Source organism: Pholis gunnellus (assembly GCF_910591455.1).
Source record: "Pholis gunnellus genome assembly, chromosome: 4".
Lineage (NCBI taxonomy): Eukaryota > Metazoa > Chordata > Actinopteri > Perciformes > Pholidae > Pholis > Pholis gunnellus.
The window spans coordinates 22,417,170-22,436,200 of NC_136530.1; the positions used below are offsets into that span (position 1 = coordinate 22,417,170).

The 19,031-nt window shown below is 42.3% G+C and overlaps 1 protein-coding gene across 1 annotated transcript; it reads right to left on the reverse strand.

The window, feature by feature from the left end:
- Nucleotides 1–7,454: 7,454 nt before the first annotated feature.
- On the reverse strand, nucleotides 7,455–16,677 carry trmt1l (tRNA methyltransferase 1-like; the record flags this gene model as incomplete). Its single annotated transcript, XM_079157248.1, has 16 exons — nucleotides 7,455–8,039; nucleotides 8,323–8,449; nucleotides 9,280–9,345; nucleotides 9,439–9,602; nucleotides 10,238–10,304; nucleotides 10,943–11,133; nucleotides 11,217–11,429; nucleotides 11,693–11,954; nucleotides 12,767–12,846; nucleotides 12,968–13,088; nucleotides 13,685–13,841; nucleotides 14,156–14,220; nucleotides 14,812–14,925; nucleotides 15,245–15,307; nucleotides 15,471–15,581; nucleotides 16,617–16,677. The coding sequence occupies 16 exons, from the start codon at nucleotides 16,675–16,677 to the stop codon at nucleotides 7,850–7,852; spliced, it is 2,052 nt and encodes a 683-aa protein (XP_079013374.1). The 3' UTR covers nucleotides 7,455–7,849.
- Nucleotides 16,678–19,031: the final 2,354 nt, after the last annotated feature.

Below are 19,031 nucleotides of genomic sequence, written 5' to 3' on the forward strand. Positions count from 1 at the left end.
CCTTTTCATTCAGTTATTAGATTATTAGAACATCAGATCATTTCTACCATCACAGTAGAAGTTATTAGATTATTAGAACATCAGATCATTTCTACCATCACAGTAGAAGTTATTAGATTATTAGAACATCAGATCATTTCTACCATCACAGTAGAAGTTATTAGATTATTAGAACATCAGATCATTTCTACCATCACAGTAGAAGTTATTAGATTATTAGATCAGATCATTTCTACCATCACAGTGGAAGTTAATAGATGATGCCTACCATCAAAGTAGAAGTTATTAGATTATTAGAACATCTGATAATGTATACCATCACAGTAGAAGTTAATAGATGTTGCCAACTATCACAGTAGAAGTTATTAGATTATTAGAACATCTGATAATGTATACCATCACAGTAGAAGTTAATAGATGTTGCCTACCATCAAAGTAGAAGTTATTAGATTATTAGAACATCTGATAATGTATACCATCACAGTAGAAGTTAATAGATGTTGCCTACCATCAAAGTAGAAGTTATTAGATTATTAGAACATCTGATAATGTATACCATCACAGTAGAAGTTAATAGATGTTGCCTACCATCAAAGTAGAAGTTATTAGATTATTAGAACATCTGATAATGTATACCATCACAGTAGAAGTTAATAGATGTTGCCTACCATCAAAGTAGAAGTTATTAGATTATTAGAACATCTGATAATGTATACCATCACAGTAGAAGTTATTAGATGTTGCCTACCATCACAGTAGAAGTTATTAGATTATTAGAACATCTGATAATGTATACCATCACAGTAGAAGTTAATAGATGTTGCCTACCATCAAAGTAGAAGTAATTAGATTATTAGAACATCTGATAATTTATACTATCACAGTAGAAGTTATCAGATGTTGCCTACCATCACAGTAGAAGTTATTCCTGTGCTGTTGCACCTGGCCAAGGTTCATCAAGTGCGTCCTCATATACTGAGTCAGGAATTGAATGTTCGCCACTGAAACAGAAGAACGGATGAGCGGATGAGCCTTCATCAGTTGAACACTCCCCCTCTGTCTGTAGTGGTTCTTGGGGGGAAGTTGGACTCCTGTGAGGACTGGACTTCACCTGGTTCTCATTGCTTCCCCTGAGAGGGCTGACATAACTCTCCATGGAGATTTCCTGAACCTCCTTTCCACATATGAAGATGTTGGAGATGCCTTCGCCCACAGACGAGAAGAACCTGCTGATGATGTTGGGCTTTTTGGGTCGTCGTGTCAGTTTCCATTCGACACGGGAGGCAATGCAGTTCCCAAGTTCTCGTTCCTCTAATTTCATGGCCAACAGCACCTTTTTTAAACCGCCCCACATCACACACAGGTCATTGAAAATGGCCTTGTCAAGTTTTTCTAATGTTTTGGGATCAAAATTGACATCCTTGACTTCGATCCACGTTCTTTCAAACAGACGCATAGTGATGGGCTTGATGTCTGCAGTCGTCCAGGTCAGATTTGTTTTTTTTAATATCCGCGAAACCAGCGCCTCCACGAATACCTGAACTGACCTTGCCTTCAGTTCTTGCTGTGCTGTTGCACCTGGCGCAGGTTCATCGACTGCGTCCCCACATGATGAGCCAGTTGTTGAACGTTCGTTATTGAACCAGAAGAACGGATGATACTTAGGGTACATTTTGTGTGAGACGATCTTACCATTCATCTCGCTCATGAAACACCACATTTTGTTCAGTATCTCAGCGTACGTGTCACAGCGTGACTGACTGATAAATGTCCTGTTTCTGATTGTTTCTGGGACGATCACGGGCTTCATCCCATATGTTAAGTAATTGAGGAGGTAATCCCTAACTGAACGTGTGATTGTACATCTGACGATGTTTGGGCAATAATCACTCTCCTCTTGATCGATGTATGACATGGTTTCAACACCGTGGCGATCTAAGATATCCATTCCTGTTGGAAATATCTTTTTATATCTCTCCTGGTCTTTCAGAATTAGCCAAAGAAAGTATTTAGCAAGACCTTCAACCTCCGGAGAGATTTCCTTTTTTGACAGATCACACTTAATGCCTGTCAATGCCTCAATGATCTCGATTATTGAATCCTTAATCTCCTCAAGGATAATTTCAAGATTTTCAACCTCCCACACCATGCGTGGTGAGGCCGAATATCTATCGAAAAGATGTCCAGCGTGTATATCTTTCATGCCTTTGAATTTACTTGGCTTACCCGGTTTTTTCAGCCAGTACTTCATCATGTCCCTAAAAGTATGACATTTGCCTTTCAAATCATAATACATCTCAATTTCTGGGAGATTAGGCCGTTGGGAAATTATCTCCAGTTCGCGGTCCAGTGGGGATCTGTCTAGAGACAGAGTTTGTTTTGGCTCTACAAGGCTTTCATGATATAACATTGGGTTAAAAAGGATTTCAGTCCTTGCTTCCAGCTCGCGATAGGTCTGGTAATGTTTGAGTTCATACTCAAACTTACGTAGTTGACCCTGAGATTTGAAGTACTCACTCAGCATTTCAAGTTCTTCATTCACAGGATGAAGTTTTAAATGTGACTCAGAGCCTTCATCAGGAGTGATGTCCGGATTAATTACAGGCTCTTCACTTGGAGCGATAAAGGGTTCTTCCTGTGCTGTTGCACCTGGCCAAGGTTCATCAAGTGCGTCCTCATATACTGTGTCAGAAATTGAATGTTCGTTATTTAAACAGAAGAACGGATGAGCGGATGAGCCTTCATCAGTTGAACACTCCCCCTCTGTCTGTTGTGGTTCTTGGGGGGAAGTTGGACTCCTGTGAGGACTGGACTTCACCTGGTTCTCATTGCTTCCCCTGAGAGGGCTGACAGAACTCTCCTCTGTCTGTGATGTTTCTGAACTCTCCCTCTCCTCTGTCTGTGATGTTTCTGAACTCTCCCTCTCCTCTGTCTGTGATGTTTCTGAACTCTCCCTCTCCTCTGTCTGTGATGTTTCTGAACTCTCCCTCTCCTCTGTCTGTGATGTTTCTGAACTCTCCCTCTCCTCTGTCTGTGATGTTTCTGAACTCTCCATGGAGATTTCCTGAACCTCCTTTCCACATATGAAGATGTTGGAGATGCCTTCGCCCACAGACGAGAAGAACCTGCTGATGATGTTGGGCTTTTTGGGTCGTCGTGTCAGTTTCCATTCGACACGGGAGGCAATGCAGTTCCCAAGTTCTCGTTCCTCTAATTTCATGGCCAACAGCACCTTTTCTAAACTGCCCCACATCACACACAGGTCATTGAAAATGGCCTTGTCAAGTTTTTTTAATGTTTTGGGATCAAAATCCACATCCTTAACTTCGATCCACGTTCTTTCAAACAGACGCATAGTGATGGGCTTGATGTCTGCAGTCGTCCAGGTCAGATCTGTTTCTTTGAATATCCGCGAAACCAGCGCCTCCACGAATACCTGAACTGACCTTTCCTTTGGTTCTTGCTGTGCTGTTGCACCTGGCGCAGGTTCATCGACTGCGTCCCCACATGATGAGCCAGTTGTTGAACGTTCGTTATTGAACCAGAAGAACGGATGATACTTAGGGTACATTTTGTGTGAGTCGATCTTACCATTCATCTCGCTCATGAAACACCACATTTTGTTCAGTATCTCAGCGTACGTGACAGCGCGTCTGAAAAATGTCCTGTATCTGATTGTTTCTGGGATGATCACAGGCCCCATCCCATTTGTTAAGTAATTGAGGAGGTAATCCCTAACTGAACTTGTGATTGTACATCTGACGATGTTTGGGCAATAATCACTCTCCTTTTGATCGATGTATGACATGATTTCAACACCGTGGCGATCTGAGATATCCATTCCTGTTGGAAATATCTTTATATATCTCTTCTGGTCTTTCAGAATTAGCCAAAGAAAGTATTTAGCAAGACGTTCAACCTCCGGAGAGATTTCCTTTTTTGACAGATCACACTTAATGCCTATCAATGCCTCAATCATCTCGATTATTGAATCCTTAATCTCCTCAACGATAATTTCAAGATATTCAACCTCCCACACCATGCGTGGTGATACCGAATATCTATCGAAAAGATGTCCAGCGTGTATATCTTTCATGCCTTTAAATTTACTTGGCTTACCCGGTTTTTTCAGCCAGTACTTCATCATGTCCCTAAAAGTACTACATTTGCCTTTCAAATCACAATACATCTCAATTTCTGAGAAATTAGGCCGTTGGGAAATTATCTCCAGTTCGCATTCCAGTGGGGATCTGTATATAGACAGAGTTTGTTGTGGCTCTACAAGGCTTTCAGACTTTACTTCCAGCTCGCGAATGGTCTGGTAATGATTGAGATCATACTCAAACTTACTTAGTTCACCCTGAGATTTGCGGTGCTCACTCAGCATTTCAAGTTTTAAATGCGACGGAGAGCCTTCATCGGAAGTGGTGTCAGGATCTCCTGTCAAGTCGATAATAGTTCTGTACATCAGCATCGCCTCTATCTGTGAACTTTCTAGACTATCCATGGTTTTATTCTGATCTTCGATGCAGTAGATTTCACGTCTGCTCGGGTGTATGGTACAATAACGCGTCACTGTCTATCAAAGACACCACAAGACGTGACGTCACAAAGGCTCGAAACAGAACGCAAACAACAGACGCAGCTGATCGTTCAGTTCCGAGCCTTTGTGACGTCACATGGGCTGCAAATTCCTGCTTCTTGAGGCTTGACAGGATTCTTCTTCGTGAGTTTTTTTGCGTCTTCTTCTTCTTCTTCTTTTGATATCCCGGTAGATTGTTTGCCGTGAGACACTATACTGCCCCCTATAGTTCAGTGTTGATTACTGCATTCCCACTGGTGCAGTCAAATGTTGTAAAAATTAAAAAGAAACTTCAGTCTTCAAAAGACTCACAAAGAAGAATCCTGTCAAGTCTCGTGAAGCGGGAATTTGCAGTCCACTGTCACGGACTGGTAAATTACATTTCACTATATTTGAAACATGAACCGTTTGCTTTTATTTAGCCCGCTAGTGCGGCTACTTTACTGTGTTAGCTGGTGGCTAACGAAACCTTTCATAATCAACGCTGATGCTAATCAGGCTAATTGCTGATTTGTGTACTGTTGACATGTTTTAACCAGCGATAAACACGTGGTTCTCGGTCAGTTATTGGGGATAATATATGATATGTTATTGATTAGACAAAGTTTGAATAAAAAAATCACCGCTGAATAAACTAATAATAAACCTTAGACGTATACAAAATAATAAAAACAAAAATGCAGTTGTTGTCTAGTGATGATAGTTTTCTTTTAGCTAAGTGATGATCTTTTCTGTTTTAATCTGACTGTCTTGACAAGTAGATTAAACATTATTTACATGTTTTCACCTCCCGCAGAAATGTAACCGTCAACAAAAATCCCCACAAAATGAAGTAATTAGCTTGTCATTTTAGCCAGCTAGATTTGTGTTCACTCTTCAGGCATCGCTGGCTGCACTGCATGACAGACGACCCCCCCCCCCCCCCCCCCCACACACACACACACACACACACACACACACACACACACACACACACACACACACACACATCCACCCCCCACCACACATCCACCAGAGCCCAAGAAGTTCCTGGCTGAGATTCACCAGTTCAACATGAGTGGCAGCTCACAGCAGTGCGTGCCCTTCCCCACCACCAGCAAGAAGATCCACGAGTGGGTTCCACCCAAAGCCGGAGCTCAGTGAACTCTGACTGCATATTTGTAAATGATGTCCTGAATAAAATCTCTAGACAGACATTTATGATGGGAGTGGCAGTTCTTACAATAAACCTTTTAGACAATGAGTGTTCCCCACAGGAGGATTTTCTTTATCCAGAAATTACTTTAATGTGAGAAAAACAACTTGGCACACAAACTGTCCTTTCGGAAACATCTGCCTTTGTCCAGTTGTTTTACCTTTTTTACCCTCAGACACGCTGCTACGCCTGTGTTCAGAAATATAAGATAGCATTTGCAAGTTGTTATTTCAACGTTTGGTACTTTACTTAAGCAGCTAGCTGGCTATAGAGCTGCAGTTGACAATCATTTCTAACATTGATTAATCCAATGTTTTATTAATGGGGAAAAATCACTATTATTATATCCATCATAATGTATCAGATGTGAACAATCTTTAGATCCCTGGTTTTGTCCGACAAGCGGTCCAACACTTGGAGAAATTACATTTTCAATCATATCTGATAAACAAAAGCATAAAATCCTCACATTTGGACCTCTTAGTTCTACGCTTAGTTTGTCTAGTCGGCTGTTAAAGACGCAGCAGCACTCTTCTTGATATTGTCTTCTTGTCAGTATTATACTTCAGTACATTGGTCTCACTTAAACCAACAATATGCTGACAATAAACCAAACAACAAAATGTAAAAAAAGATCTGTTTAATAGCTGTTGGCCTCCAGTCAGAGGCTCAGTGGTCAATACACGACCTCTTCCTCTTTACTTTTTTTAATGTAATTTCTGGCTTTTAAGAGAGCGTAGCACTCTGAGGGAGAATCAGCCACAGTGTGTGCACTCCTCCTTGGACTCAAAGACCTCTTCAGACAATTTAAGGCATAATTTAGCCGGGTGAAATGACGGTGAAAATAGGTCTAAGACGTTCAGACGTTTCAACGCAATTTCAACCAGATATCAACGTTGAAATCCGGGTTAGTGCTCACTGGGACAGCTCAACGAAACACAGTATATCCGGGTGCAGCTTCATGACAAGGACAAAGACTTTAATACAGTTGTCGTTTCTAAAATACAGTCCTTGTCTTAATTCAGTTTGTTCATTTATTTCTTTTTATATCTTTTGAGTGTCCTTCTGTCTGATCTGCTGCTCCGTTATGAACCATCCAGACCTCTAAGGTTCAGGTCTCAGATGATCTGGGTTCAGGTCTGCATTCCACCCCTGTAGTCCATACTAAACACACAGAAGCAGCACTTCAATTTGTTTGATCCCCATATCTGAAACAAGCTCACAGACACTCTGTTCTTTGAAATCAGGGCTGTTTGCAGGAATTTAACTTGGGACTATTTGTTCACATCTTGCACTGCACTGTAACTTTGATATTGCCAGAGTTATCTGAATTTCTGTATTGGTTTGTTTCTTCTGTATCTTTTCCTAACACATGTTATATCTTGAGGCACTTTGAATTGCCTTGTTGAAAGATGCCACACAAATAAACTTGCTTTGCATTATGATGTCTGTTTTGGAATTTGATTTAATTGTGTCTTAGCTTGCTATTAAAACCATATTTGTCATTGGGATACATTAACTCTCCTCAAAGTTACAGGAACTGTGGTTGTTCTGTGCTTATATGTAGAACTAGAACTGTTTAGAAGTCTTAGAAATACATCTGTGTGTGTGTTTGTCTTTCTCAGACTGTAAAGAATTGCAGGACATCACATACATGAGAATTCAGCAAATTCAGGCTTGGCAGATAAACTTTATTTTGCCTTTATAAGACAGGAGAAACGAAAAAAAGATGATAAAAACCATCTAGAAGAGGAAAAAAACAATCTTGTAACTAATGAATTTTCAAGAGAAGTCTGAAATAAATAGCAACAGTGGATCAGTTGGGCTCATTTGTGCAGCAGGATCAGTTTGGTTTGCAGTTTTAAGAAGGTTTTGGTTTGATTACATCAGATTACTACTTTGTTCTAGAATATGCACGTCCACATAGAGAGCAGTTGGTGGGTTTCTTTTAGACATCAGTGCAGTCAGAACTTTATTTAGGTTAATAGAAACAGTGGAGTAGAAACGGGACGAGCAGATGTATTTTGTTCATCGAAGCATGTGAATCAAACTCCTTCCTGCTCGTGTGTCTCTCACAAAGTGTTCTCCGTGCTCACGCTCGTCTGCGTGGTGGTGGCGTTGGTGTACGTGGGGACGCTGTACTTGGTGAGGACAGACTTGAACTGCTCCAGCGTGGCGTCGGTTCGAACCCCCGTCGGGTCGAAGTGAGTCCGACTCACCCTGAAGCCGGCCTCCGTCAGGTACTGAAGAAACTTGTTCAACCTGGTAAAGACAAAAAGACTTAATGAACATAACTAAAATGTTCCTGTCTGACTTCCTGTCCGTGGCTCTCAGCTCAAAGCCCATTGGCTCTGACTGAAGAAGTAAATCTTTAAAAACACCTATAAGATGTATAGCTTCATATTTAAAAAAAGAAAAGGCTCAGTCATTTTCTAAAACAGCTAAAATTCTAAAATACTTGCTAGCTGATACATTCACTCTTGGTTTGAGTGTGGACACGATACAAGACACTACAAAAAAACATCTGAGGTCATAGGTCACTTACTTGGGCATGTTCATGCCTCTGATGCTGTGGCGGTGGATGCTGTAGTAGAAGGGCGGGTGATCCAGAGACCCATCGGACTTCATCCTCTTCACTACATTCCCCGACTCTTCTCCCGTCTTCCTCTTACCTGCAGAAAGAAAGAAAGAAAGAAAATGAGATCTGAACCGAAAACTAAACTGAGAGGCATCCACGTGAGACCGTGTTCAACCCAGCGGTGTCTCAGTCTTCACAAACTCATGTTGCTTGGTCAGACCTTGTTCAAACCCTCATAGCTCTATTTTCGAATATCTAGTGGAGATGTCAAACGTTTCCAAAGATACCAAATCTGTCATTTTGGGGAACGATTATGACATAATGCACAAGACATCTAGAACATTTCCATTTGTCGAGATGCTGCTGCGACAACAGAAACAGTTTAGGCATCACATCCTATGAGGAAAAAAAGCAGGGAAGCCGGTGGACGCTGCTTCCACTTGGCTATTACATCACGGCTGAGGAAGGAACAAGGAATTTGACTTCACTGACTTATTGCATAAATCATGGGCATAAACACTGGACATTTGGAATTAACCAGATACACTCACCTGTACTAAGATATGGTACAAGCATAGCTACGTACATGCCACTGCTCTTTCATATGTGTGGTCCTTACCGTTTAGCTCGTTTATATACCTGGCATTGTGTACATATGGTTAGAATTTTTATTTCATATCGTTGTTATGCAACTGCAGCTAAACACGCTCCCTCGTTACAACTTAAGTTCTATCTTATCTTAACGTTCCACTCCAAAAGAGACACATACAAGCTAGTTTGAGCAAATAAACTAAAATCTGGTTTTCTAGAACTTGTTAGAATGTGATAATATGTACAACAGAAATAAAAAAATCTAATGCTGAATTCAATTTTGAAAAGAACTTGAGATGATCACACGGGTTAATAAACCTGTGAGTGACTCACCAGACTGCTCAGCGGGACCCGACTCCTCTCCGCTCTGTAAGGTCTTGATGACGACGCCGCACTCCACTGCAGAGAGGAGACACAATGTTCTGTAAGCAAGGTAGTTTCGTCATGCAAACATCAGACGTGCGTTACAGAGGAGAGGTGGGATTGCTTCACCCTGGTTGGTGAGAGCGGACGGCCCGTGGACTAAAGACTTGAGGGTGGTGCAGTCGGACTCGCAGATGAGATTTTTGACGAGCGCCTGGATGTCGTCCATGCTGTGCTGCACTGCCGCCGACAGCATCCTCCTCAGGAAGCCCGTGTTAAACAGAGGACCAGACCTGGACAAGTTTGGAATGAGTTCTTCTTCTTTCCTTCAATAATATTTCTACAGAGATTTCTTTTTTAAAACAGCATAATTCAGACACTAAATGTTTTATTTACACTTGAAATAGTTTTGGCCCCAAAAGAAGAATTAAATGATCCAAACTTCCATTTAGTCCAGCTTGTGTTAGGCTGCATTATTGTGCACACATTTTGATGCTAAGCTTCCAGTTCCTTTTACCAATAACTGGTGATTCTTATTCAACCGCTGCTCAGAGGGATCTTTGTCCCTTACTGTCCGGTTGAAACAGTGCACACAGTTTTGTTCTCCATGTACAAAACACACCCTTCATAACAGAACACAACATAACATCTACTTGTAAAGAGGACTTTCTACAAACTAAAAGCATGAAAGACCATTCAAACACACAGAGTAGTCCTCGCAGTCATCGGACTGGACCCAATCAAACTTCTGTGGCAGGAGATTACATCTTTGTATTCAGTATTTTTGTTTGTTGCTCACACCAGATGGCGCCAAAATGCCATATTTAGCAACCTTTCATACAGCTCAGCGAGGTATATGTGTTTGTCTGTGACTGGTGCTGCTGTGTGCAGTGATGCTGAGGGGGGGGGGGGGGGGGGGGGTGTTTACCATAGCGGTCCCAGCTGCACTGCTGTCTTGCCGGGCAGACTTCCATGACAGTTACAGGGCAGCGTGTCTGCAGGAAATACAAGAAAGGGACATGATTTACCACACACACACACACACACACACACACACACACACACACACACACACACACACACACACACACACACACACACACACACACACACACACACACACACACACACACACACACACACACACACACACACACACACACACACACACACACACACAATTCTGGCCAACAATTGAAAAAGCAATGAACTATTGCTGTTGCTCTCTACTTCCTGCATGTGCTTCACAATAAATGTATTTTAATGTGAAAGCAATTGTAAGCCTTTACTGTGAAACTGGAAGTGAGCACACCATTCATTGGGATTGTCTCAACACATAAAAGGGACATTTCCTCAAGATTATCACAAATATTTAATATCACCACACCTGGAGATACACTGGACAGGAAGGTTTTGAAAAAGTGTAACCTGAAAAGGAACTTTTGCCAAATGTAGTGCAGTAAAAAGTACAATATCGTGGAGTAGTGTGAAGTATGAAGTTGCTGAACACGGAAATACTCAAGTAAAGTAAAAATACTTCTAATTTGTGCATTTGAATGTTCTTTGCTGAGTTCCACCGCTGAACGTCAGCACACCAGCATTCTCTCACGGACCGCTCTGTTGTTGAACTCACCGTCCACCATGTTTCCCTGTTTGAGGAAGACTCTCTCCTCACACCACTGACAGTGGACCAGTTTCCGTAACTTCTTCGCTGACTCATCAGCCTGTGTGGGACCTCTGAGGACTCTCACCACCACCAGGACGAAGTGCTCCAACGCCACCGCCAGCAGCACCTCGATGCCTTTGTTACAGCGAGCCGCCGCCCTACAACAGACAGCGAGGATTACGTTTTCTTCCGCCCAAGAGGGACTTGAGGGACTGACACACGCCACAAGTTAAAGTCCTACCTGGCCATAGTGGCCACCACCATGCGTGCGGCCAGCTCCCTGTAGTACTCCGTGCGTACGATGTGGCAGCCGTAGTGACGCAGGGTGACGTTGGGAGCCTTGGAGTACAGAGAGCCCGTGTCTGTGGACGTCACAGAGATGATGCCCAGGTTCCGGACATTTCTGAAGGCGGCGTCCAGGTAGTTCACTGCCGTCCCGAACGGATCCAAGTGGCTGAAAGATCCAAGAGATAAAGTGACGCCTTCAATCCCTAACGGCAAATATTTAGGAAGCATTATTTTTCTTTTATTCTGCATAATTTAGAAGAAAAAAAAACGTCACAAGTCTTTACGGACTAAAGGCTGAAATATCAACATAACTGTGTCTTCGCTATTCCTCCCAAACACGTTTCAGAAAGTATTGACAGAGGACTGCATGAAGTCATCTGACCAATAAGCTAAATGGATCACACACGTGATCAAACCCTTCCTACTTACATGTAGTCAAAGGGCCACAGGTGCATAGTGACGTTGGCGTCCATCTTGACGACCTCCACCGTGGCGATGGGCGCTCCCTCGACTTCGCTGCCGGCCCCGTCGGGCCCCCGGGGGCCTCGTGAGCCACGTGAGCCTCCGTCCACCCGAATGTGGTTGAGCTCGCAGTTCTCTTTGATCATTTTGATGCACGTGTCGCTGATATCGGTTATGGTGACTTTGACGGCGTTACGAAGGTGCTTCGCCCACTGGAGGCCCATAATCCCTGAGAGAGAGGACACGTATAGCAGACACAAGGTGGAGGGTTAGCGCGACGGCCTGGGAAACATTTTTTCAACAAATACTTACAAGGCATCATGTAAATTAGGGCTTTTTGCTTCTTGCACATCTCTTTTCAGTTTGAAACAGATATTTTTTGACATATTTCTAATCGTACATTCCTATTTTATATAGATTCTTGGCTTGCAGTGCTGGTTTCTTATTATGTGAATTGTGATGATTATTCATAATGAAAACCTACTTGGCAATAAACCTCATTCTGATTCGGATGTGGTTAAACTTGATAACCAATCCTGATCAGTCTCAGATTTAAGATACTAGGGCTGCGACAAAACAATTATTTTCACTTTCTCAGTTAATCAATTATTTCCCAAATTCCAACTGTACATATTGAGATGACTTGTCTGGTCCGAGCTACAGTCTAAAAACCAAAGACAGTCAGTTTACTATCTTAGAAGGCAAAGACTATCACCAATATTCACATGTCTTTTGATTCCTTTTTTTTTTTTAGCTTCCAAAAATGACGATCAACTGATCGACCAATCGTTTCAGCTCCAAACTCAGCCGACAGGTTAAAATAATTCCTCTTATTCACAGGAATTTGAAACAGTAGATCACTCCACGAGAATTGTGTAAACAGTTTTATATTTTATGAAAACAGGTTGTGGAGGAACATCAGATAAGCTGCAAATACTTAAGGCATGAGATTTTTCCTTGAAAAAGCAGCCCGTGTTTTGTTAAAACATTTTGTGGTATTTAACGCTGTTTTCTTATTTCTGGAGACCTTTACAGTCCCACCTGTGGCTCCAAAGGCGTCCAGACACTCGAGCGGGTTTCTCTCCTCCGCCAGAACAGCCAGCGAGCAAAACACCAGCTGCCTGAAACACACGAACAAACTCTGCTTTGATGAATGTTCATAATCAGAGTTTACATAAAGCCGTGAAGCAAAACTCTGCACATGTAGTTTTGTAGGGACTCATGTCTTGTGTGCGTGCCGACCTGTTGGTCTTCATCTTGCGGTTGAAGTAAGTGTCGCTCTTCTGCGGGGTGGTGTGGTTCGGGAGGAGCTGGACGTTGGTTCCGAGTTCTTTCATGATTTCATACGCCTGGCCGGACGGAGCTGCCGAACACGTTTTAACACATTCAAATCATGCAGAAAGACCGCATACAGTAAGGATAAAGAGATCTCTGGCCATTAACAAACTCAAAGTGGTGGCAGGACAGAGAGGACTGCTGAGGCAGGACCTGGAATAAGGAGATCTGAAGCATGGGATTATACTAAGAGCTTTTTAGACAGTGGCAGTGTAGATGTTAAAACACCTGCACAAAGCTAATGGCTGTCTCTTTTAGGATGGAAGGTTCTAGGTTTTGCCACATCATATAGGTAAAGTAAACATTTCTGTTTTCATTCATTTTAAAACAAAGTTTCCTCGGAGGTTTCATGCAGCAACATGGTATTGGCTAGAAGTAAGCGAGGAGTTTGAGTGATGTGGGCTTTAAAGCCAGCCGGGGAAGGCCTAACAAAGACACAATATAGAGCTGCATTACAGGAAGTGTAGAGTCCAGTTTTGTTTTGGAGCTTTACCCAAACAGGGGACTAAATGTCTGCCTCAAATTTGGCCGTTCTTTCTTTTATCCGTCTGTTGTGAGTCCCCGTGTCGCCCCACAGCTATCCAATGGAGCATGTTGTGGCGAGATGGTGTCAGTGCTCATTACCCGGCTCCTCAAACGGGACGTCTGAGCTCCCGGAGTAGCTGGCTTCAGTCTCTCCTTTGTTGACGTGTCGCTTCAGGTGGCTGACCATGTCCGTCTTGCGGGCGATGGTCACAGAACACACCACACAGTGGTAGTGAGCCACGTGTCTCCCCGACGCCTGGACACAAAATATCAAACAATCGAAATTTAGGGGTGAAAGAAGAAACGAACCGCAACTACTTCACAGTATTGTCATGTGGCAGGAGGGAGAAGGGAGGTGTCCTTCAATTAAATACTTACCAAATTATCTCTGACATTACTAAGTAACTAGAAAAAGTGCACTCAGCAGAGTGCAGATCTCCGCCAGGGGTGTCTGCACCGACCGCTGCTGTATTGTGTGAGCGATGTATGCAATTTGAAGCCACAGTGCTTCTATTGTTCCAAACTGAAGGGAGCTTGAGCTGCAGACAGTTTGCGTGTCTTTTTTCTCACCTGATCTCCACTGAGGCTGGGCTTCAGGTTTCTGCAGGGCAGGTGGCAGATGCACATTCTCTGACCTGTTAAAGGTCAACAGTCACATGTCAACAATAAGGAAGTACGATTTGATGATTTCCTGAGACCAAGATACCAGACGTCACTTTCACACACATTTTACGTACGTTACTTTGCTTTGTTTACTTTTTCAGACATTGGAGACCTGTGCAGACACCTTACGATATATGGCCAAAAGCATGTGGACGGTCCATGTTTTATGGAGCTGTTCTCAGGGTCTAGGCCGCATAGCTTACAGTATAAATTTGTTCTAAAATCTATGGAAATTACAAAAAAAAAATTCTAATGGAATTACATTTACAACAATGTGAAACAATTAAAAGCACAAAATCTATTTTTACTTGATATTTCAACACTAACCAGAGTTTGCTGGATACAGGTGTCATTAATTGTTGCCAGAACATGTACAAAGCCTTTGGACAACAGTGTTCTTGCAACTTTGTGTCAACAGTGTTTGTGTTTCAACATGACAATGTCCCCGTGCAAAAAGCCAGCTCCATGTTAAGAACTTGACTGGCCGGTACAGAGCACCGACCTAAACCCCATCCCACATCTCTGGAACGCCGACTGTGAGCCGGACCTGATTACGTTCCTACCTTCAAACTCCACATAGACTTTCCAGTGGAGGTTCTGCAGGTGTCGTCGGAGCTTGTGGCTGTAGCAGGCTTTAAACTTCTCCTCGGGACACAGAGGACACGATTTACGTCCCGCTGATGAATGAAGACACAAAATCAATGAGCAGGGCTGCTTGACTGTTTGCTCTACACATGTCAGAAACCTGTATTTAAATGGCAAACACGACATTTCTAACACCTAACTCCAAAACTAGATATTTTGTTTACTATCAAATACGACAATAGAAAGCTGAAGAAAATACACAGTGTGAAGTAAATTCCGGGGCATCTTTGCATTCAGAAAATGATCGAACATGTCCTCTCATTCTTCTTCCATGACACCGGATTTATTTTTATAAAAAATAAGATAAACAGTGGAAAAGAGAAGGATGTGTTACTGCAGAACTGAACTTACCACCATTGAGGTCAACCAGCACCTCGAGTCCCTCCAATTCAGTTTGGATGGAGACGTGTCTCTCTGTTTGTAGAAAAGCACAATACTTATGCAAAGTCAGAACACTTCTGAAATGTTTTACTCCGTGACATTAAAGTGTCACCCTTAATGTCAGTGAATATAGATGGTATGAAGACATCACTGATGTCAACCAATCAATGCACAGAAACAGCTTTTATTGATTCACCAGGGGTTGTGGTTGAGGGTTTGGCATCGCTGTCTGCAGCAGCTTCGGTCTTCACAGCCTGTTCTGCAGCTTGGTCACCAACTGACGGTGCATCTCCACCACCATCTCCACCTTCACAGACAACATTTTTTTTTTCTTAAAGCTATTTTGATTATTTCTTTGAGTGGACCAGCTGGAATTGGCAGGTACAAGGTTCATTAAAAACGTTTTACAAACAAAAAAAACAGACAAACTAATTAGTTCAGCTTGACTTGTCTGAGGGTTTCCTGCTTTGTCTTACTGGAAAACTTTTCAAAACCAAGTTATGTCCTCCTACGTTTTTAAGTTGAAGTTGGAACAATCCAGGTACACTCAGTGACAGAGCTCCCACCTTGAGGTGGCTAATCATTACCTGGCTAACATTCCTCCCTCACATTCAGCATCAGTCTTATTACGTATGCAACAGACAGGCTGGATTAGACTTAGACCAACCTGACATCTAAGACCAGTCTAAGGCCAAGTCTGGTCTTCAGCTATTTATGCATGTCAACTTCTTAGGAGGATTGGTCTCATGACCTCTATTTCTAATACACGTATAATATATAGGTCTAGCTATATTAGAAGTCTAATATGCTACACAGCTGCTTCCACTGTTTGTTGACAAAACATAAATTGTTCACAAACAGCATCTTCTTGTCTGAAGTTGAGCTATCGCTAGTGGACTGTTGTTTTCTTTGTTCTGAAACTAAAACCAACGGCTCGGTGGACATCGAACCGTCAATACGCCGATAATAGACGGACAGCTGATGTCCAAACTGAGCGGTCCTGTAGTGCAGCTCCGTGATGAGACCGTGTCATCCTAAACAGTAGTGCAACCCAAACCCACACTCTTATTAAAGCTCTGTGAAGAGATGCACTGTTGTAAGTCATTGTTAACGACAACGGTTTAGCTAACGTTAGCTCCAGTGCCTTTGACGCTGTTATTGTTGACTATTTAGGTCCCATGGCGGAGCTCCGTGGTGAGGCCCTCGTTTAGTTAAGCAGTTACAAACTCAAATTCTCTGTGAATTCACTGCACAGCGCTGACATTGACTATGCTATAATTTATTCTCCACTTTACGGTCCAAAATGTAGCGTTTAATCAACAAACGGGCGCAGTTTACGTACGTTTGATATCGACGTCCTCCTGGTGAAGCTGAGCAGCGTCTGCCTCTTTGAGCTCCGCCATTGCTAACTACAGCAACATACGCAGGATATGTTCTGTCGTACGTGGTTTACGTAAACTGCGCAGTTTGTAAACGTAGATTGCTGTTGAATTTAACAAAAATGACTAATTTATAAAGTTACACGGTTCATTTATTTGTCAATTTACAACATAATTTACAACCACAATTGTTGTAAGTTGTAGCGCACACTACACACACAAGGAACATATAATACTTACAGTTAGAATACAATTAAATAAATATAAAGATAACATGGCTAACAGTTAAAAGAAACCTTTAAATGAAAGGATTCAACAGATGGGTGAATGTGTGATAATGTAATATGAGATTTTGTGCAGAAAAGTGTTTTTCAGTTGGACGTTCACCAAACAGTAACGAGGTTACACCCGTAGGTGGCAGCAGAGCGTCGTAATGAAGGTGTCTCCAGTCAACCATCGGACCCTCTGCACACGGCCGCTGCTCAGAGAGTACACACACAGAGAGTTTAAGACAATGCACATGACATCTTAATATTCTTATTTGATGAAAAGGTGCAGCCATACAATGTGGCATATCGGGTTTGAATAAATAATCCAGTGCTGCATAGTCTATTATATCTAACCATCAAGTTAAGAGAAAATATTTGATGAGTCATGCTTGAGTTTTTTAAAAGATGTGGCTGTAGGTCTCCATTCCTGGGAAACGAAAGTAGAGACCAGAAGATTTAAACATATAAATGCGCTCAAAAGTTGAGCAACATGTTGAAATTTCCATTCGATGGGAAGTTAGTATACTTAGTGTATGTCTTGCTGTTTACTAGCGAAATACGATACCCCAAGTGGCTCATTTGCACCATTTTACTCCTAAAACCTAGGTTTAAATGTTTACATTGTAATACGGTTTATCTCTTTTTAATGTCACTTGAAAAGGAAGTTGCAATAATATTGATCAGTACTACTTAATAATAGATGAGAAAATACTCTAAAATAGAGTTTTTAGATTGGAAAGATGTTCCTTGTTCCTGTTCCTTAAAGGTAAAGCGATGCTGTAGTCGTGGCCGTCCACAAGTTTCAGTCTTGTTGGCCATTTCCAAGAACTTACAATCCTCCCTCGACGGCCCTGTCTGTTCATCTTGACTGCATTCAAGGAAGTCGCTTTTGAATTGCTGTTTCCAGAGTTCATCGAGAGTTAGAGCCCCTCCGCATAAAAGAGGACAGGAGGACCAAGAGCCCCTCCACAGAAAAGAGGAGCAGGAGGACCAAGAGCCCCTCCACAGAAAAGAGGAGCAGGGGGACCAAGAGCCCCTCCACAGAAAAGAGGAGCAGGGGGACCAAGAGCCCCTCCACAGAAAAGAGGAGCAGGGGGACCAAGAGCCCCTCCACAGAAAAGAGGAACCAGAGGAACTCTGGACCAGTCTGGAGGCAGAGCACCTCAGAGAGCTGGAGGAGGCAGATGTCACCAGGTTCCTATTCAATATTGTTCCTGTGACGATTGAAGATGACAATGAGATACCTCAGTCATCACAGCTTCATCATAGCCAAAAGGAGGATAACAGAGAGTTAGAACCTCCAGCCAGCATTTCGGCTACTGGTGGAGAGGACTGTGGAGGATCAGGAACCTAGTTCCAGATCATCATGCACAACCGAATGCTAATGATGAAATGATTTCTGACTTCTCTGAGACTGAAGTCAGTTATGATGATTGGCAAAAGCCTTTGTTAGATTCTGGATCTGAAACAGAGGACAGTGACAGTGATTGGAAGGAGACCAGGGCACCTGCATCTGCTGCACATGCTCTGAAAGTAAAGGAAACAAATGTAAAGGATGTGGTATGTAACACTGTTAAGAAATCCTTCAGCTTCTTCAAGTTTAGTAATATATTTTACTACAAGGGCTTTCTTAACCTTTGGGTACCTAGCAACAGAAAATAAGGCTCCCTCTCTCACCCCCTCTCCTTCCATTCCTTCAACTAGACCAGGGGTCGGCAACCTTTACTTTCCAAAGAGCCATTTTGCCCTATTTTCCACGAAATAAAATGTGTCTGGAGCCGCAAAAGCTATTTGATATCTCAGCTTACAAAGTTGTATATATATAGTTATATTATATATACAAAAACTATAGTTTGTTGTATTTATGAAATTATAGAACAAGAATAAAGACAATTCTTGACAATGTATTGCTATTTTACCTATCTTATGAAGAAGAGAAAAATCGCTCTTTTTCGCTCATCTCCAGCTTAATACTTTTCAGCAAATGCTGTTTGATCAGAGGCAGGTGATTGGCCGAACCCTTCGGACTTCAGTCGGCCATCTTCTTGACCCATTCCTACTTTCTTTTTTATTACTTTATGGCGGTGTCATAAAATCTCTGGTTTCTCT